Source organism: Rhinoderma darwinii, chromosome 5, assembly GCF_050947455.1.
Source record: "Rhinoderma darwinii isolate aRhiDar2 chromosome 5, aRhiDar2.hap1, whole genome shotgun sequence".
Classification (NCBI taxonomy): Eukaryota; Metazoa; Chordata; class Amphibia; order Anura; family Rhinodermatidae; genus Rhinoderma; species Rhinoderma darwinii.
The window spans coordinates 25,087,633-25,109,334 of NC_134691.1; the positions used below are offsets into that span (position 1 = coordinate 25,087,633).

General features: G+C 43.6%; 1 protein-coding gene across 1 annotated transcript in view; it reads left to right on the forward strand.

The window, feature by feature from the left end:
* FAM91A1 (family with sequence similarity 91 member A1) overlaps positions 1-21,702 on the forward strand; it is a 55,934-nt gene that overhangs the window by 10,866 nt on the left and 23,366 nt on the right. The window contains exons 6-9 of the mRNA XM_075825772.1: positions 7,700-7,813; positions 12,881-12,971; positions 16,311-16,373; positions 19,944-20,050. Coding sequence (XP_075681887.1) covers positions 7,700-7,813; positions 12,881-12,971; positions 16,311-16,373; positions 19,944-20,050 — 375 coding nt within the window. The remainder of the gene's footprint in view (positions 1-7,699; positions 7,814-12,880; positions 12,972-16,310; positions 16,374-19,943; positions 20,051-21,702) is intronic.

Here is a 21,702-nt window from a genome sequence, read left to right on the forward strand (position 1 = left end):
GTATCAAAAAATACGATATATTATAAAAGTGTAGCAAAAAGTATAGTGCAGAAACATATGAGTCAATCACTGACATTTAGATGTAGATAATCACAACTGTATTAAGTGACATGTATGTGCATATAATAGTGAAAACATATTAATTACAGATTAATCAACAATCACAGTATGATACACAGAAGCTGGCACTCACCAATCTAGGTAAACAAGGACCATCTGTCCACGAGAAGTCAGTGAAAAGAGAAAAAAGAAAAAGAATTCCGGCGCCATAATCGCCATATTGCGCATGCCCCAACTCACACCGTCTATTGGCTGCTGCCAACACGTGCAAAACAAAGCACTATGACCCTGTACATCGCAGTCTGATTACAACATCATAGAGGGGCCGCAGTCCCGCGCAGGCGCAATGCGATAAAACGCTTTAACCACGCCATAGTGAAAACTGGAAAACTTGCCAGTAATGCGATACCATTCTCGGGATGTATGCGCAGCAATGGCTGAAAAAGAACCCTGCACGGAGAGATATATATCACATCAGTATTCACAAAATATGTGGTAAGAATGTAGGTAGATAAAGATAGTAAATAACATCACAATGAAGTTTTATTAAAACCCAAAAGACAAGGTATCCCCCATATGAATCAATCAAGGGAATACCGTCATACGAAGACTCTCGACATGCAAATATGTCAGATCCTCATCCCGGATACATTTTAGGTTACTTCGTGTTTCAAGTTATGAGAAAAAAAAGGCTTATTCCCCTCTCAACTACCCCCCTATTAATTCTGGTACACAATATATATCATCCGTGCAGGTCAGCGCTGTAGCATCTTCTACACAGTAGAGACCTTTCTTGAAACTCTTGAACATTCTCGTAGGCAGAATAAAGTACAAAACATATAAAAGTAGCCTTCCTAATACCAGTTGGTAAGTGTCCTTCAGTGTTAATCTCAACATCTCAAAGTCTTCAATCTACAAGACAAAAGAGAATCAAATTAGTAAACACATTAAAATCAATTTATAATATAATTACTCCTATTCCATACATCAAAAATATAAAAATTTTCAGAGTAACAACTAAATAATGAATGGTACCATCAGGCAAGAGAACCCCAGGGTCCACAAAAGTACATCAAACAAATGCCCTAAAAAGAGAAGGACAGACATCCAAAAATTTAACCACATCCAAAAATTCTAACTGTACACATACAATCAGCGTTTGAATACATTCAAAGGATAATCCATGTTAAGACCATTGGGATGAAGGGAGTTAAGTTTATGAATCCATTGAACCTCCCGTTGTTTGAGGACCAGTTCCCTATTGCCCCCACGTTTAAGGGGGGGAACCCTATCAACAATACAGAATCTAAGCTGTTGCACGCTATGTCCCAACTCTACGAAGTGTCTAGGTACAGGAAGTTCAACTTTCTTCGTCCGAATGCTAGATTTATGGTTATTCAGTCGCAACCTGCATTCAGTTGTAGTTTCACCCACATAAATCAGATTACACGGGCATTGTAAAATGTAAATGACAAAATCACTTCGACATGTGTAATGTGAAGTGATTCTGTACGCTCTACCAGTGGTGGGATGTATGAAAGAACTACCCTTTAACATGATAGCGCAACTGTCACACGACAGACAAGGGAAACACCCATGGCGTGTCACATCATGTAGTCCACCTCTAGCCCGACTGTTAACTGCACAGACATCTGTCTTCACAAGTTTATCCCTCAAGTTCCGAGGTCTTCTATATGAGAAGAGGGGGGGTGACTGAAATTCTACCACTCCATCATAGTAATTGGACAAAATCCTCCAATGTCTCCTAATGATGCCTGCAACATTAGAACTATAGATACTGAATGTAGAGGTCATAGGGAATCTGACAGCAGTCTGTCGATCCCTCCTACTATCCTGTCTCAATTGGATCCTATCAGTTTGTTGTACTCTCTGGATATGTTTTTTTAAAAGTCTATCCGGGTAACCTCTGTCCAGAAATTTACCCACCATCATGTCCAGTTTGTGGTCCAGGCATGTAGGGTCATCAACTATCCGTTTAACCCTCAATAGTTGGCTATATGGTAGAGACCTGATCATCCCCCTCGGGTGGTGACTGTTAAAACTCAATAGGTTATTACAATCTGTTTCCTTGACATACAGATCCGTCATAAGTTTGGAGTCCTGAATATAAACCCTAGTGTCTAAAAATTGGATACTAGTGTCAGACATTACCATGGTAAATTTAATATCAGAATCAATATCATTGAGATATTCAAAAAACCCATTGAGACCAAGCAGGTCACCCGTCCAAATAAGGAAGACGTCATCTATGTAACGCCACCACCCAAGTACCGAGGTAAAGTGGTGGGATACATAGATCGACGTCTCCTCTAGGTCCGCCATCACAATGTTGGCGTACGTAGGGGCCACATTTGACCCCATAGCCATACCACGGAGTTGCATAAAAAACTCTGTGGTGTTTTTTCCTACACCACAGAGGATGTGAACAGGATTTTGAATGGTTCATTGGGAGATGGGACCTTCCTGGGGATTCCAGCTAAGGTTGACATCAAACGATGCTTTGAATTTGAGTCAAGGAGATATATTAACCTGCGGCTACATCTGTCTATTTTGGGCGAATACTACAGGCACCAAATCATCCCACGTGGATTAAGATCTCATTTGAAGCCCAACCTGTTCCCAAATAACGTGGATTTCTGCATGAGCCTGGAGGGCTTATCCAACAAATATGCCTTGGATGTAATTCTACTCAACATTGAATTTCTTCAGAAGGAGATTGAGAAGTGTGGATTCAAGAAGGCTGAATTAGAGGAAAAATTACGGACGGTCATGGAAGGTGATGAACTTTCTGGTTATCAGGAGAAATTCCAAGGTATTCTACTAAAGTTTCAACGTGAACAGGAGGAGATAAAACGACATAAGTGGTTTCGTGACAGAGACGACTATGCTTCAGGCAAGATCTACAACTGGAAGAAGGAACAACCAATACAACAGAAGAGGCCCATTTGGAAGGACACAAAAGGAAGATTTCAAAGAAATAGGGACTCCCCTACGGTTGATTTTTTAGGGGAAGCAACCAGCGTACCAGAGCAAAGTCAGCTTGTACAAGGAGAGGTGGCAGAAAATACAGGCGGGGATGTAAGAAGCAAGAATATCAAACAGCTAAGATCGACGGCACAAGTGAAAAAGAGGTCTCCTGTGACCACCAATTAGTGGTAAATGTTTCTGATTATACTTTATCTGTTGATGAATTGTCGGTTTTGCATAAGGGGTTATCGTTCTGCCCTATTCAAAACATGGATTGGCTGCAACTTGATATTGACCTGAATAATTTTTTCAGGTCAGTCAGGATGAAGACTTGGTTTTCCCAACAGCCTATTCCGGTGATGAATAGTAATCCAGGGCCAGATATAGAACTATGCCTCAAACATTGGGGTTTGTCCAATAGGAGCAACTTCCAGCCCCCTGCATGTTTGCAGGTGGTTGAAACGTTTATTGCATCAGTGCTTAAAGATGTTTCAGAATTTAAACAGGAATGTTGCTCTGGTATATCTATGCATACCCGACACAATTTGTCCATTAAAGAGAAAGTAGCTTTGGATAAATTGGTCCGTAATGATGACCTCATTATTAAACCCGCGGATAAAGGGGGTGCGGTTGTCATTATGGACCGAACCCTGTACCTAAATGAAGTCTATAGACAACTCAATGATATAGAGGTCTATAGGAGAATCTCGATTGACCCTGTGAGGGACATTCAGAAACGTATTAGAGTACTGGTTGACAATGCTTTTGCTAATGATATGATTGACAGAGATCTGTATACTTACTTAACACCACTTTATCCAATAACACCCATACTATACTGTCTACCTAAAATACACAAGAGTATTACTAATCCCCCTGGGAGACCCATTGTTTCGGGCAGGGATTCGTTGCTCTGCCCTCTTGCAGTCTTTCTTGACAAGATTTTGAGGAAGTTCGCCGTGTCTGCTAGATCTTACATTAGGGACACGTCGGACTTCCTGAATAAAATCAGTGACATCAATGTTCCTAATGGGGCCCGGTTGGTCTCATTTGATGTGACTAGTTTATACACCTCTATCACTCATGTGAGGGGTATGAACAGTGTGGACAAAGCACTGAGAAACACTGAGTTCTCCGGTGAATGCAGGGAATTCCTGATGGGTCTCCTTGATATAGTTCTAACCTGTAACTATTTTCTCTTCAACAACGAGTTTTTTATGCAACTCCGTGGTACGGCTATGGGGTCAAATGTGGCCCCTACGTACGCCAACATTGTGATGGCGGACCTAGAGGAGACGTCGATCTATGTATCCCACCACTTTACCTCGGTACTTGGGTGGTGGCGTTACATAGATGACGTCTTCCTTATTTGGACGGGTGACCTGCTTGGTCTCAATGGGTTTTTTGAATATCTCAATGATATTGATTCTGATATTAAATTTACCATGGTAATGTCTGACACTAGTATCCAATTTTTAGACACTAGGGTTTATATTCAGGACTCCAAACTTATGACGGATCTGTATGTCAAGGAAACAGATTGTAATAACCTATTGAGTTTTAACAGTCACCACCCGAGGGGGATGATCAGGTCTCTACCATATAGCCAACTATTGAGGGTTAAACGGATAGTTGATGACCCTACATGCCTGGACCACAAACTGGACATGATGGTGGGTAAATTTCTGGACAGAGGTTACCCGGATAGACTTTTAAAAAAACATATCCAGAGAGTACAACAAACTGATAGGATCCAATTGAGACAGGATAGTAGGAGGGATCGACAGACTGCTGTCAGATTCCCTATGACCTCTACATTCAGTATCTATAGTTCTAATGTTGCAGGCATCATTAGGAGACATTGGAGGATTTTGTCCAATTACTATGATGGAGTGGTAGAATTTCAGTCACCCCCCCTCTTCTCATATAGAAGACCTCGGAACTTGAGGGATAAACTTGTGAAGACAGATGTCTGTGCAGTTAACAGTCGGGCTAGAGGTGGACTACATGATGTGACACGCCATGGGTGTTTCCCTTGTCTGTCGTGTGACAGTTGCGCTATCATGTTAAAGGGTAGTTCTTTCATACATCCCACCACTGGTAGAGCGTACAGAATCACTTCACATTACACATGTCGAAGTGATTTTGTCATTTACATTTTACAATGCCCGTGTAATCTGATTTATGTGGGTGAAACTACAACTGAATGCAGGTTGCGACTGAATAACCATAAATCTAGCATTCGGACGAAGAAAGTTGAACTTCCTGTACCTAGACACTTCGTAGAGTTGGGACATAGCGTGCAACAGCTTAGATTCTGTATTGTTGATAGGGTTCCCCCCCTTAAACGTGGGGGCAATAGGGAACTGGTCCTCAAACAACGGGAGGTTCAATGGATTCATAAACTTAACTCCCTTCATCCCAATGGTCTTAACATGGATTATCCTTTGAATGTATTCAAACGCTGATTGTATGTGTACAGTTAGAATTTTTGGATGTGGTTAAATTTTTGGATGTCTGTCCTTCTCTTTTTAGGGCATTTGTTTGATGTACTTTTGTGGACCCTGGGGTTCTCTTGCCTGATGGTACCATTCATTATTTAGTTGTTACTCTGAAAATTTTTATATTTTTGATGTATGGAATAGGAGTAATTATATTATAAATTGATTTTAATGTGTTTACTAATTTGATTCTCTTTTGTCTTGTAGATTGAAGACTTTGAGATGTTGAGATTAACACTGAAGGACACTTACCAACTGGTATTAGGAAGGCTACTTTTATATGTTTTGTACTTTATTCTGCCTACGAGAATGTTCAAGAGTTTCAAGAAAGGTCTCTACTGTGTAGAAGATGCTACAGCGCTGACCTGCACGGATGATATATATTGTGTACCAGAAATAATAGGGGGGTAGTTGAGAGGGGAATAAGCTCTTTTTTTTCTCATAACTTGAAACACGAAGTAACCTAAAATGTATCCGGGATGAGGATCTGACATATTTGCATGTCGAGAGTCTTCGTATGACGGTATTCCCTTGATTGATTCATATGGGGGATACCTTGTCTTTTGGGTTTTAATAAAACTTCATTGTGATGTTATTTACTATCTTTATCTACCTACATTCTTACCACATATTTTGTGAATACTGATGTGATATATATCTCTCCGTGCAGGGTTCTTTTTCAGCCATTGCTGCGCATACATCCCGAGAATGGTATCGCATTACTGGCAAGTTTTCCAGTTTTCACTATGGCGTGGCTAAAGCGTTTTATCGCATTGCGCCTGCGCGGGACTGCGGCCCCTCTATGATGTTGTAATCAGACTGCGATGTACAGGGTCATAGTGCTTTGTTTTGCACGTGTTGGCAGCAGCCAATAGACGGTGTGAGTTGGGGCATGCGCAATATGGCGATTATGGCGCCGGAATTCTTTTTCTTTTTTCTTTTTTCACTGACTTCTCGTGGACAGATGGTCCTTGTTTACCTAGATTGGTGAGTGCCAGCTTCTGTGTATCATACTGTGATTGTTGATTAATCTGTAATTAATATGTTTTCACTATTATATGCACATACATGTCACTTAATACAGTTGTGATTATCTACATCTAAATGTCAGTGATTGACTCGTATGTTTCTGCACTATACTTTTTGCTACACTTTTATAATATATCGTATTTTCTGATACATTGTATAACTACTACGATTCATTACACCTGTTAATTGGGCTGTGGCTCTGTCTATATATGTCAATGTGTGGTTTTCATTCATTGCTTGAAAATGCTTCCATGGAGGAAGTGAAACGTTGCTGTGTTGGGTGAATAAATTCACATTTTTTTGCTGAGTGCTGCTTCCAGTCTCTTTTTCTTGGATATATGCATGAGGAGCTCGTCACTCCTTGATATTTTGAAGCTAGCACCAACCGTTTCTGGCTATTGACACAGTGCTGCTCCTATGTTTGGATCTTCTATATGTTAAAAGCTTAGTTACACTTTAAGCCTTAAGTCTCGGCCTTTATCCAGTGCATAGGTGATAAATGTTTTAGTCTGGAGTATCCCTTGAAGGGCGGATTTACACCAGCGTGTGCGTTTTGCGCACGCAAAAAACGCGGCGTTTTGCGTGCGCAAAAGGCACTTAACATCTCCGTGTGTCATGTTCATATGGATGCGCGGCTGCGTGATTTTCGCGCAGCCGCCATCTTTATGACACTCCGTTTGGATGTGGTGCTTTTCTGTTTACATTCATTATTTTACTGCTGTTGCGCGAATAACGCGCGTCCCACGGAAGGGCTTCCGTGTGGCGCGCGTGATTTTCACGCACCCATTGACTTGAATGGGTGCGTGATGTGCGAAAAACGCCAAAATATAGGACCTGTCGTGAGTTTTACGCAGCGGACACACGTTGGGCAAAACACACTGACAGTCTGCACTGCCCCATAGACTTGCATAGGTCCGTGCCACACATGTGAAAACCACGCGGGTGGCACGGACGTATTGCACGTTCATGTAAATCCGCCCTAACTATCATGGCTCTGGTAGGGAGGGATTCCCAGCAGAGTGTTTTTTGCTTTCATTGCATAATGTTACAGAAGTGTCGGTAATGGTTGTTGTTTTCCTTTCTGGATGGTGATAATGATCTGACCTTCTGTTCCTCCACAGAAATTTTTCAGAAGGAAAAGCGCCCGTGACTTGCTGCCAGTGAAACCAGTGGACATAACGATAGAGGCCTGGTGGGTGGTGCAGGCCGGGTACATCACTGAAGATGACATCAAGGTACAGTCAGTGAATAGAAGTATTGTTTGAATCTAAAGTCTGAAAGCCGGGTCCAGAACAAATACTTCTCACAGCAGAGGCTTGCGTTACAATGTATCCAGTCTAGACAATACTCTGAGATAAACAGTCAGGATTCCAGGCTGATACACTGTATTAGGACAGGAGAGAGATCTGTGCTCCTGATGTATTTAGCTTAGAGGATTTTCTGGACAGATACAATTGCAGCAAATCTGAGCTGTGAGAAGTATTAGTCCTGAACAGTATTTATGGGAGAGTTTGGAAAGATTGTTTTGGCTAAGGCCGGATTCACACGAACGATTGCAAACTCGGACATGAAAAACGGCTGTTGTTCGAGTTGCACCCGTGGGGGACCAGTTTTCACAGATCCCCCCCCCCCCATAGACTTGAGTCTATTGAGGGATCGGTGAAAACGGACGAAAGTAGGACATGTCTTATTTTTCCACAAGCCCTTCACACGGTCCGTTAAAACAATGGTTGTGTGAACGGCCCCATTGAAATACATGCGTCCGTATGACGGACGTTTTTTGATTTTTTTTTTTTTTCTAACTTTTTTTTTTAACGGCCTTCACATGGACGAGATATATACGCTTGTCTGAATTCATGGAATATGCCAGAAGTCTGTGATAGATGTGGGGCACATACGTGGCCACCTCCCTATTTGTTCTTTGCCTGTTTGCAGCGGCCAGCACACCAAGGGGAACGGGGGTGGGTGACAAGCATTCTGGAGATGGGTGCAGATCCCGTGGATATGCCATGAATGTCTAAGTTGGGAATAAACCTCTACGGTCCACCCATTCCAATACACCAGCCAAAACATGGTGTAAAAGCTTTGCATAACAGGTGTTGGCCATTTTTACTTTTTTTTTATTTCTAGGTGTTTTATTGTTCCTAATTGGTGTTTTAATTTTGAACATTTACTCTTCCATATAATGACCTCTAGTGTAACCAGTATTTCTCGTCTGTGTCGTTGGGGGACACCTTGGGTATAGCTGCTGCCGCTAGGAGGCGGACACTTAAGTAAAAAAGTATGAGCTTCTCCTACCAGCTATATCCCTCCTACATGCACTGAGCTAAAACCGTTTTAGCTTCGTGTTCGTAGCAGGCAGACCTACCGACCATCTTTCTTATATTTTCTTTTTCCCCTTAACCCTGGGAATATAGGCTTGACTAGATCTCCCTGTTTCCCCATTTGAGGAGGGACAACAGTCAAGCGTAACCCCACTGTTGCCTGTCCTACCACCAGGAGAGAAAAAAGGGACACAGTGGACCACCTTATTCCCTGTGGCCCGCCAGCCATCAGGTCACACAACTTGTCAGCCTGCTCCCTCCTGGCACCCCTACCTCACCAAGCGTAGGAACATGGAAGAAGGAGCGAGCCTGATGGAATCTGAGGAGACGCAGCCACCATGGCGTAGCTGTCACATTCTCTCAACCTCCCATGTGCCAGTCCGTCTTACAAGGCGTTTGCCACCCTGCATTTTCACTTCAAGTGCTGCGGCACTCTCCCTGCCACCTACATTAATTTAGCTCCTGGCGCTTGACTACTAGGCTGCATGTTTGGGAGGGACTTGCACTCTCACCACTGCGGAGCACGCCTTTTTCCAGGGCGCACATTAGATATTCCGCACGCAGGGGAAAGTGCTCGATCGCCTCCACTTCTCCAGCTCCTCTTCATACACCTCATCCTGAGGATCATGTGATACTGGTAGGCTCTGCCTTAGGGGGTTTTCTCCTCCAATCTTTTCTCCCCTTGCAATTTTAGTCACCATATTGGCTCATAAGCCTCCTCTAACGAGGCCCCACTACCCTCCACATACAGAGGCATATTGGCATGTGAACACCATGTCCGAACCCAGAGGTGGAGCCCCTAGGCAGGGAGCGGTCATAATTACTCACCTTGCCAACCTAAACCTCACCGCACAAACTGCTGGGGCCTCCGTGAACAATCAGTCTCAGTGCCTGCTGGTCAGTCCCTACTGGATCCCATGAACAGGAGTGGGCGCGCTCTCTGACATTGGTGGTATCTGCCCTCTCCAGGACATATAAACATGCTAGGCCGGTTGTCCCTACCTACTCAGCCTCGTCCTTTACCTGCAGAGAATTTTCCTCTTCAGACCTGGTACACAATAGACCCTGTAAACGGACCAGATCTAGCTGCTCACAGCAACCACCTGTTTTTCCATCTGCGTCCACTTCTGCTCCACTCTTAGGCTATGTTCACACGGGGTCTTTTGACGAGTTTTTTGACGCGGAAACCGCGTCACAAAACTCGGCAGAAACGGCCCGAGAACACCTCCCATTGATTTCAATGGGAGGCGTCGGCGTCTTTTTCCCGCGAGCAGTAAAACTGCCTCCCGGGAAAAAGAAGCGACATGCCCTATCTTCGGGCGCTTCCGCCTCCGACCTCCCATTGACTTCAATGGGAGGCAGGAGAAAGCGTATATCTCGCTGTTTTATGCCCGCGGCGTTCAATGGCCGCGGGCGAAAAACGGTGCGATAATTGCCGCGAAAATCGGCGTGCAGGGAGAGGAATATCTGCCTCAAAGTTCCAAACGGAATTTTGAGGCAGATATTCCTCCCCCAAAATACTCCGTGTGAACATAGCCTTAGAGATGCACTCAGACATTTCCTCCAAAGATGAGGATCATTCTGAGGATGAGGTCGTTGACACAGACTTCGTTCAGGATAATTAGTAGTTCTCTAAATTCTCCTCCATGGTTAAAAGCCTTATTTTAACCGTAAAAGATACTCTACATATTCAGGATCAGGAATCCTCCTCCTCCCGAGAGGGGTTTTCCTTTTAGACTTACCCCAAAATGCTTTCCCTCTCATTCAGTTTGAAGGAGCTTTATAAAGCCAAAACCAATGGATGTTATGTATCTATTCCCAGCCGAATCCATGGTGAAATAGCCTTCTGGATGGAGGCCCTGAGGTCCGTAATTATGTTGATAGAACAAGGGAAGTTCCAATTGTTGGTGGTCATCAGATGCGTGTCCCACTAATGGTTCCTTCACTTTGCAGTCCAATCGAACCACTACCAATTTGTGGCTCTCCCGTTCGGATTGGCAACGGCCCAACTAGTCTACACGAAAATCCTGTCCTCCGTGATGGCCCCACTTCTCTCTCGGTGTGTCGTAGCCAGTTCCTACATGGATGACATTATGAAAAAAAGCTCTATCCAGGTCGGCAAACTTAGAAAGCCTTCAGATCACACTGGACACCTAACTCTGCTTTGGCTGGATAGTCAATCTTAAGTCTTCCCTCTCATCCTCTCGATGCATAACTTTTCGGGGCATGTGTATCGACACAGCTCTTGGCAGAATTTATTTTCAGAGAAACTTTGCCCCCCCACAGAACGTCCAGCCTTTCCAAGAACACCGTCCAGTCTTAATTTGCGAGTGCATGATGGTGTTTGGTCTGATGGACTCCTCAGTGGAGACTCTTCTCCATTGAGAAGTCCCAGTTCCACACCCGTGCCCTTCAGCGAGCTGTGCTGACTGATTGGAACAAGTCCATGGATTCCTTGGATCACATTATTTTCCTACCCTGGTCTGCCTGTCTGTTGTTGGCTCCAGTGGCGGCTGCTTGCCCACAAGCCGTCCCAGTGATCCTTATCACTCCAGATTGGCCTTGTCTAGCCTAATACTCCTACCTGGTTTTGCTCATGACTGATGACCCCTGGATTCTTACTCTATCGGAAGTACTCCTTTCTTCCACACGAGTTTACCTACTCTTTGGTTAAGTGCGTGGCTGTTGAAGCTGCCGTATTGAGAGGACCATGTTTTTCCTCATGGTCATCCAGACCATGCTTAAGGCTAGAAAGTCCTCTTCAGCCATTTTTCCGGTTGGTATAAAGCAAGAATGTTTCAGCAAATGTGTTTTTTCCTCACTCACTTGCTCCCCTTCCTTCAGGATGGTTTGGATATGGGGATAGGCCTTATGTCACTCAAGGACCAGGTTTCAGCCTTACCCATTGTCTTCCAGAGCCCCTTCGTAACTAAGTCAAACTGGCTTTTCTGCAAGGAGTGACCCATGCTGTGCCCCCTTACCATCAGCCCATGGTTCCATGTTGTCTTAAACTGGTCCTGGAGGCCATGCAGTCTTTTTACTTTTTGAGTCTCTAGACGGCATCTCCCTTGTCTTTCTTTCTTGGAAGGAGGCCTTTCTGGTGGCTATCACCTCTATCGGGCTCTTCTGAGTTGGCTGGTCTGTCCTGCAAATCACTTGATTGATTACCATAAGGAGAGAAGTGCTCTGCCTGGTCCTTTCTTTTCTACCAAGGGTAGTATCCTCTAAATATTAACGAGGATATCGTCCATGCCTTATTTTGCCCTTTTCTTCCCATCCTAGGGAGCGGTCTCTCCACAAGTTGGATGTAGTTCCCGCATTGTGGATTTACCTCTTGCAAACACCTTCATTCCATTAGCCAGACTCTCTCTTTGTGGTCCCAGACGGGGTTTGGTGGCGTTTGATTTCGGTCAGCCTTTGGTGAAGCCTACCACTCAAAGGTAAAAGTCCCCCGATCGGGTGGCTGCCATCTCTACTCGAGCGGTAGGTGCTTCATGGGCGGTTCACTACAGACCTTCTGCTATACAGGTGTGTAAGGCCGCTACATGATCCTCTCTACACAATTTTTCTATAGGGTGCATCCTTTTGTATCCTCTGACGCCTCTCGCTTTTAGTTCCTTTCGAGTGTTCACCGGTTTTTCAAAATGGGTATTTTTTCCTCCGTTCTCAAATGGTTCTGTTTTGTTCATCACTGGCTATATGTGGCATAGCTAATTTCGCGGTGTTTCTCCTACTGCTTATATTCCAAACTGGTTCTACTCCGCATCTTCTTCCAGCTCTACCACTCCTTCAGACACTAACACTTTATTTTTTTTATAACTTCGTGTCCACCTCCTAATGGCAGCAGCTTTACCCAAGGTCATCATCTGTGTTCCCAAATGAACGTGATGAGAAAATGATTTTACGACTGGTAACAAAAATCCAATTTTCTGCTTGTGCGATGATTCTAAGATTTCCAACTTTCTTTATTCTCTCTAGCTTTGCAGCAATGGAGAAAAGAGAACGATCGATAAAATCATTGACTCTGGGCCTCAGCTAGCGGGTTCTCTGGAGCATAACGTAGTCCATAGTAAGTAGCGGAGATGCTGAATGATATCGAGTGTCGCCATGTGCAGAGTCGTACATCTTCTCTCTTAGGGTTCGTACACACCAGTATGCAGTTTGATCATCTATATTCGGAAAGTCTCATTTTACAGAACAAGAAAAAGTTACTTGCCTCTTAAAGGGAAACTCCACTACTAAATGACCTTTTTAAGACACTCCGCAGTTTAAGTCTGCATGAAATATTGAGTCCCTTTGTCAATACATTGCTTTACTTTCCATGGACTTCTCATTCATTACATTTGTTTTATTGGCTGTATAGACTAAAAGTGATTCAGAATTCTACTAATTTCCTGTTATCAGAGAGCAGTGCATTGTGGGAGCTCACATACATAGGTTACATAGTTAGTGGTCAGCTCTTATGTCTGATGCTTTGTCCAAACTAGCACAGTATGGTTCTGTAGGATTTTTGGAAAGCCGCTATGTATATGACTGGAGAAATTTATACAAAACTGAAAAAATAAGTTTTCTTAAACATTTACTCAACTTATTTAAATACATTTTTATAAATGTATAGAATTTTAATTTCACTGTGTCTAGTCCAACATTCTGTGCAGATTACATTTTTTAATCTATTTTTTTTAAAGTGGTTCGTTTTTTATGCAGAGCTCCTAATTAAGGAGGTTGTCCAGTCCCTAAAAATTAATATCCTATCCTCCAGGATAGGTCCTCAACAGCTGATTGGTCAGTGTCAGAGTCCCGGGACCCCCGCCGATCAGCTGGCTTGAAGGAGTGCAGCGCTCGTACAAGCGCCGCTTCCCCTTCATTTCTACTTGCTCACTGAATCGTCGACACGGATGTAGTGGCGATTCGCAGTATTGCATCCGCTTTCTCCTATTGAAGTGAATGGGAGAAGGTTGTTATACTGTAAACCGCCGCTACTGCTGTCTCGACTATTCACAGTCAGAAGGGGGTGATGAAATCATACAAGCACTGCTTCCTCTTCAGATCTACTTGCTGATTGGCGAGGGTCCCGGGAGTCAGACCCCGACCCATCTGTTATTAATGGCCTATCCTGAGGATGGCGTATAGAAAATAAGCACTAAATCAGACAAGTGTCAAAATGTAGAAAACTATTATATTTTTCCATGTAAATTGACAGAAAACAAAAGCATGACAAACGCCAAATGTGTACAAAAGGTTTTTTCACCCATTAGAAGGTTAGAGTCTTGGGAGTGTCCCAGTTATAATTCCGTCTTAGTCTTCACAGGGCTTTCGCCGATAGCAGAGACAACACGTGTGGAGGATCGGTGTATGACAACACCTGTGCGACGTTTTGGGGGACCGCCCCCGTTCTCAAGCGTACCTGTCAGTCGATCACAATTTAAATGAGCACTGAACAACTTTTTACTAAAGAGTGAATACTTAAAAATATATGTAATTAAAAACAAGCATTGAATTTTGCAATGAAAATTCAGGAAATTGATTTATTTGAAAGAAAAAATTCTCTCATAGTATAAGATTTTGTTATGAGAGTTGTAACGTCCGCTGCTGCAGACTCCTCCCATCCTGCCAACGCCTTCCTTCCCGGAGATGTCCACACATGCGGCCGTTCTGGCCTGCAGGGCTCACTAGGATGTGCGCGCGCGCGAGCTCAGTCCCAGCCTTAGGGGTTGCGTGTTGTCTCTGCTATCGGCGAAACATGAAACTTGCTGGATAACATGTAAAGATAGAAAGGCTGTAATGAGTAACCGCAAACTCTATTTCAGACCCAAAGGGGTTCTATACTGATCACCTCTAATACCCTGTAAACATTTTGGACTGGTGAAAGGGGAAACTAGAGAAAGTGTCAGTGCATGGAAATGGCAATCAATAGGCGGCCTTACCCATAACGGCAAAAAAATGGTTTAAAACGATGTTCGCTTTGCCACAAAGACCCCAACGTGCATTTCGCTGTGAGTGCTTCCTCAGGGGGTGTGTGTTGTGTCCTGATAATATCCGGCCCTTATATAGTGTGGAGATAAGTGTATCTAGTGTACACCGTTGTTACAATGAAAGAATTGGCGCATGCCCACTGACACGACCAGAATTGAGGCATGCCCCACTTCTGGCTCCCATAGGTTAGTTCACTAAAGGTCAGAAACCTCAGACACTATCCTGAGGATAGGCCGTACATTTTTAAGGACTGGAAAATGGCTATAAAAATCGCATGGTAAAATGTTGGTTGCCTGCAGCCACCACTAGAGGGAGATCACTGCATACTGTGGTATTATTGAGTCAAATGTAAAACCGTATCCAGTAAGCTCATCAGCTCCCTCTAGTGGCGGCTGCAGGCATCGAGAATGCATATTTATCTATGCTGGTGATTTGAACACTAAAAAAACTACAACCCCTGTGAAGATATATTAAGAAATTGATTGGTACAGAATTGTGGACACATTTGAAAAAAAAGAGAAGTCAAAATGGTGTTTGAGAAATTAAATTCTCAATTATGCAAATAATACAACACTTTTGCACACGTCTGGTCACCACAAGTCTTACACATGGTGTTCAAACGTATCTAAGTGCAGGCTAATTGTGGACCCTTCTAGGGCTTAGAGACTCTGAATCCCCTGCCTGCTTAATACTGTACACATGAACTGAATGGGTCCAACTGAGGAACTTTACAAAACCATATTCCTTAAGCTCCCTATAGTGACGGGGGACCATGTAAACCATAGCGGTGCAATGATGGAGACGGCGGTCACCTGATGATTTGCGTGACTTCCGCATCCGTTTCATCCCTGGCCTGCGACACTGCAGCCATATACAGGCTTACTTGTAAGGTGCTTGTGTATGTCTTAGCATGCAGAGGTAGGGACGCGATGACATCAGTGGTCACATGACCGAGTCATTAATGCGCTGCTATTTCTTACATGGTCCCACAGCGCACTTAGCATATCAGATGGGGGGTGCACATTTCTGAAGATATCCTTTATGGGTAAGTAATTCAACTTTTCATTTATATCTACAAAGTGGCCAAATCCTTTTAATCAGCCTGCACTTAGGGATTCGTTCATGTGAAAGTGTGTCTATCACTTTAATTTGAAATTACTTAGGCTTCGTTCACATCTGCGCTAGGGCTCAGTTTCGACGTTCCGTAGTCGACTACTCTATTGCTTCCATCAAAACGACGGAACCCTCCCCCAATGGAGACAAATGGAAACCATTGGCACCGGATCCATCACCATTGAAATCAATGGTGAAGGAAATGGAAACATATGGTTTCCGTTTGTGCAGGTCAGGGATCCAATCCCACGGAAAGCTCAGTCGGAACGGATCCCTAGCGCAGATGTGAATGAAGCCTTATTGATTTACTCTATTTTAGGCCTTTATAATAAAGGATTCATATATCTGGATGTCCCAATCTCAGATGACAGCTGCATAGCGGGTAAGTGTCAAATATAAAAATGTCATTATTTTAGATTTTCAGGGTCTACAGAAAGCTGAGTGACAACCCCTAGAGGTGATAAAATGGTTAGGATATCCAACATCTGTTAGGCCCTGTTCACACGGCGGAATTTTTGCGGTGGATTCCACCGCAAAATTACGCCTCCCGTTAATTTCAATGGGAGTCGGACGCTTCTTTTTCCCGCTAGCTGATATTTTTCATCTAGCGGGAAAAAGAAGCGTCCTGCCCTATATTCGGGCGGATTCCGGCCGGACCTCCCATTGAAGTTAATGCGAGGAGGGATCTTCCGTAACCCCTTCCCGACATCCGCCATTTATATATACGGCGCACGCCGGGTGGGGGAATATGGAGCGGGCTCACGGGCTGAGACCGCTCCATAGAGCGAGTGTGACGGCTGTGTGTTACAGCCGACACTTGCGGATAACGAGCGCGATCCCACTTGTTTAAATGCCGCTTTCAATAGAGATCGCGCTATTTAAGTTACTAAAAACAGGGGGGCGCCCCCCCTGTAACGTTCCAATGCCCCCCCCCCCCGCGGCGAGATCGGGGGGAGCCGTTGGTTGACACGGCTGCCTGGGGGCCTGACTAAGTCCCCAAGGTCTGCCATCTTTGTACTCCTATGAAGCTCTGCCTCCGGCAAGGCTTCATAGGAGACTGTCAGAAACGCGATATACTGCAATACATTAGTATTGCAGTATATCGTGGAAGCGATCTAACGATCGCTGGTTAAAGTCCCCTAGGGGGACAAGTAAAAAAACAGTAAAATAAAGTTTTTTGTTTTTTTAACAAATAAAAAAAATAAAATTAAAAGCTCAAAAAAAACCCCTTTCCCCATTTTCCCTCAAGCACAATGTAAAAAAATTAAAAAGCTAACATAACTGGTATCGACACGTCCGTAAAAGTCTGAACTATTACAATATATCATTATTTTGTCCGCACAGTGAACGCCATAAAAAATTAAAAACATCAGAATTGCTGTTTTTTGGTCCCTTCTCCCACAAAAAATTAAATAAAAAGTGATCAAAGTCTCACGTACCCCAAAATGGTACCAATATAAACTGCAGCTCTCCCCGCAAAAAATAAGCCCTCACACGGCTAAATCGACAGAAAAATAAAACCGTTCTGGCTCTCAGAATGTGGTGACAAAACTCAAATTTTATTTTTAACAATCAGTTTTTTCCTTGTAAAAGTAGTAAAACATAAAGAAAACGATACAAATTTAGTATCACTGTAATCGTATTGACCCGCAGAATAATGATAACATGCCCTTATACGGCAATATTGATGGAAAAATAAGAGTTATGGCTTTTGGAAGGTGGGGAGGAAAAAACTAAAGTGAAAATCCGAAAAATGGCTGCGGCGGGAAGGGGTTAAAAGACCAATGAGAAATTTTATCGTTTTGGATATTGAATTTTTCATTTTTTTTTTATATGAATGTCTCAATGGTGTTACTTTTGGAATATTTATGGAGATTACAGTTTCAAGAACAAGTAAGTGAACCCTTTTGGAGTTTTTTTTTTATTGATCCCTAATGAAATGTGGTCTGATTGTCATCGAAGTCAGTTTATAGACCAAACTAACTAATCTAATAACCCACAAATAGTTCATGCCTTTTTATTGAGCATCCACAGTGCAGGGAGAAACAGTAAGTGAACCTCTGTATTAAGGACTTAAAAGAGCTAATTGGAAAAAGGTGTTAAGATTAGAAGAGTTTCACAGGTGCTTTGCCTATTAAATAAAGGCACACAAAGCCTGGTTACTGACAAATCTGTTCTTCTCAAGAAAGATTGGTTAGTGTGACCCATGTCCTGAGGAAAACAACTTTCAGAAGACCTGAGAAGTTGTGTTAGAGATACATAAGGCAGGAAAAGGCTACAGAAGCATTGCTACAGACCTGGTGTAGAGCAATCCACAGTTAAACAAATTGTCTGCTGGACTGTTGCTCCTCTTCCTAGGAATGGGAGTCCTGCTAAGATCAGTCTAAGGCCCCATGCACACGAACGTGTTTTTGCGGCCGCAATTCCCCCGAAAATCCACGGGAGAATTGCGGCCCCATTCTTTTCTATGGGGCCATGCACACGACCGTAGTTTTTGCGGTCCTTGCACGGCCCGGGAGCCCGGACTGCAGAAATATCAGGCATGTCTTATTACGGCCCTGTTCTGCGGTCCGGGCTCATTAAAAACAATGGCGGCGGCCATGTGCATGTCCCGCGATTTGCGGGTGGCCTACGGCTGACAGTCCGTAGCCGGCCGACCCGAAAATCACGGCCGTGCACACGGCTACGGTCGTGTGCATGAGGCCTAAGAGCACTACGAACAATCCAGAAAGAGGTGAGAAAGAACCCAAGGGTAAGAGGAAAAGCGAAAAGACCTACTGAAGACTCAACAAACTGCAGAAACCTCTGTTTATGTGTCCACTATTGGAAAAACACTGAACGAGAACGGTGTTCATGGAAGGACACCACAAAGGAAGCCACTGCTGTCGAAAGAAAACATTGCCCCGGACCAACTGGATGTTCCACAAATCTTCTGGGAATTTTCTTTGGGCAAATCAGACAAAAGTAGAACTTTATAACACAAGTGTGGAGAAAAAAGAAGACTTAACACCAAAACCTCATCCCAAATGTGCAGCATCGTGGAGGGGACGTCCTGGTGGAGGATAGGTCACGGTTTGGTGCTGCTTTGCTCCCTCAGGCCCTGGACAACTTGCGATAATTGAGGGAACATTGAGGTGTATCATAACACTTTACAGGAGAATATAAGGGCAGCAGTCCATGAGCTCAGGCTGAAGAGACGTCGGGTGATGTAATAAGACACTGACCCCAAGAACACCAGTAAATCATCTAAAAATATGGTGGAAAAATAAGATTTGTGTTGTGGAATGGCCAAGTCGGAGTCCTGACCCTAACCCTATGGATATGCTGTGGCGTGACCTGAAGACGGCCGTTCAATATTGATGAGCTGAAAGACATTTGCAGGAAGGAATGGTCCAAAATTCCTCCTCTCAACGTTGTACTAATCTTATTTACAGCTCCGGGAGACGTTTGGTGGTGATTGCTGCTAAAGGTGGATCTACAGGTTATTAAATTTTAGGGTTCACTTACTTTTTCTCCCTGCACTGCAGAGATTTACACAATGTGCTCAATAATAGACCTGAACAGTGCAGCTATGTGTGTTATTAGATGACCGGACAAAGAGAACTTTTGAGCCAGCGCTTTTTCTTTAAAATGAATGATTTATACTTTATTGTAAATTCACTTAAAATTGCAATGAGCTTACGCATTTCGAGCGAATCGATTTTTCTTAATTCTGGCATGTTATTAGTTTAGTTAGATTGTTATACAAGGCACAATTATAGACCAACACAATCAGGCCACATTTTATTAGTAATCAATGCAGAAATCAAGGTGACTCCAAAGGGTTCACTTACTTTTTCTTGCATCTGTATATATTTAGAATCGCTTTCATTGAACATTTTCTTTTCGTGGATAGAATATGATCTTACAACAACTTGGAATTACAATAATATAAATCATTTGGAAATTTTAGTGCCTCCCCTTGAAGGTTTTGTGATGAACCGGCTACAGGGCGACTATTTTGAAACTCTGCTCTACAAGATATTTGTTTCTATAGATGAACACACCAATGTGGCCGAGGTAAGTTACAAGATTATCCAGAATTATAGAATCATCTGGCCAACTTCCATATAGGGATGCATCGAAACTTCGATACTGTTTCGATACTCTGCATCCGCAAACGGTTCGATACCGCTATTCCATGTATTTTGATACTAAGCTGTGCCGCCGCACAGCTTAGCATTGTGACACATGAATGTATGAGAGCGGGGCTGCGGCTGTGTAATACAGTCATTGCCCCGCTCCGGAGTCCTCACAAGTGTGCGCGGGGTCAGCATGAGGTGATGCGGCCAGCGCTGCACTAATGAGCGGCGGCACTGAAGACACAACATGGCGGGCGCACTGCAAAACACCCCCCTGTTCTGTTCTCGGTGCCTGCGCTCATGAGTGCAGCACCGGCCGCATCTCCTCATGCTGACCGCGCGAGCACTTCCTGTCAGGAGCGGGGCCATGGCTGTATTACACAGACGCTTCCCCGCTCTATAACGGTGGAGATCAGAGAAACCTCTCATCTCCGCCGTTATTCCCGTGAATGCTGCGATCAAAGCGGACTGCAGCATTCAAGAGGAAGTGAGAAGGGGGGATGCCCCTGGATCACGTCACAGGAATCCCTGTGACGCGATTGAGGGACATACCATATATGGGCAGACAGCCCACGGTCTTTTGAAGGACCCCGAGGCTGTCTTACCAGATTTCCTGTTAGGGCATACTGAGGTATGTCCTAACAACTGCCTGTGTACTATACATACACAGGCTAATGTACTGTAAAATAGATATATGCTTGTGTACTATCCGTATATAGATATGTCAGTACATTAAAGTAAAAACATAAAGTAATGTTAAATTAAAAAAATACACATACGCCTTTTTTGCAATAAACATTAAAATAAGTCTCAATACATAAAATATACACACATTCGGTATTGGCGCGGCCGTAATAACCTGCACAACAATTTTTTTGCATAATTTATGATTTGTATGCTGTAAAAAATAAAATAAAAACTGCTTTTTCACTTATTGTGGGGCACGAGGTGCAATGATGAATTTAACCCCCATGTGCCTCACATTAATAGTAATTAACCCCATCATGTACCTCGCACATTAACCCATTATGGGGTTAATTACTATTAATATGAACCACATTCAAAATTCATCATCACACCTCGTGCCTCACATCAGAAAATGGAAGAACTTTTTATTTTTTATTTTTATTACTGTTGGCAAAGTATCGAAATCGCAATACTAAACGAAGTATCGGTATCGAAGTCCAAATACTGGTATCGTGACATCCCTACTTCCATATGCCCTATAGGTGCAGATTTACCCCATAGGAGGGGGGGCCCGCACTCAGGACCTCCTCCTATAAGCCAGAGCAGAGCGGCCCTAAGAAACCAACTCTTGCTCTGTCCGACCCTGTCCGTTTATGTATTACATGGCAGCCATTAATTGGAATGTTCTCATGTAATACTACGTTTTCCCTGTAGTGGCCGCTGCAGCGGGAACTAGCATCAGACCGCAACTTCCTCCAGTAAAATAAGCTGTTTGGAGGTCTCCGGACCCGTGTACGTCCCCAGGGCGCTTTCACTTCACTTTCTTGTGGTTTTGATGAGGTTTTATGAGAAGTTGTAGTAATATTTTAGTGTCGGGTAGCTTTGTAAGGGCCTGTTCACATC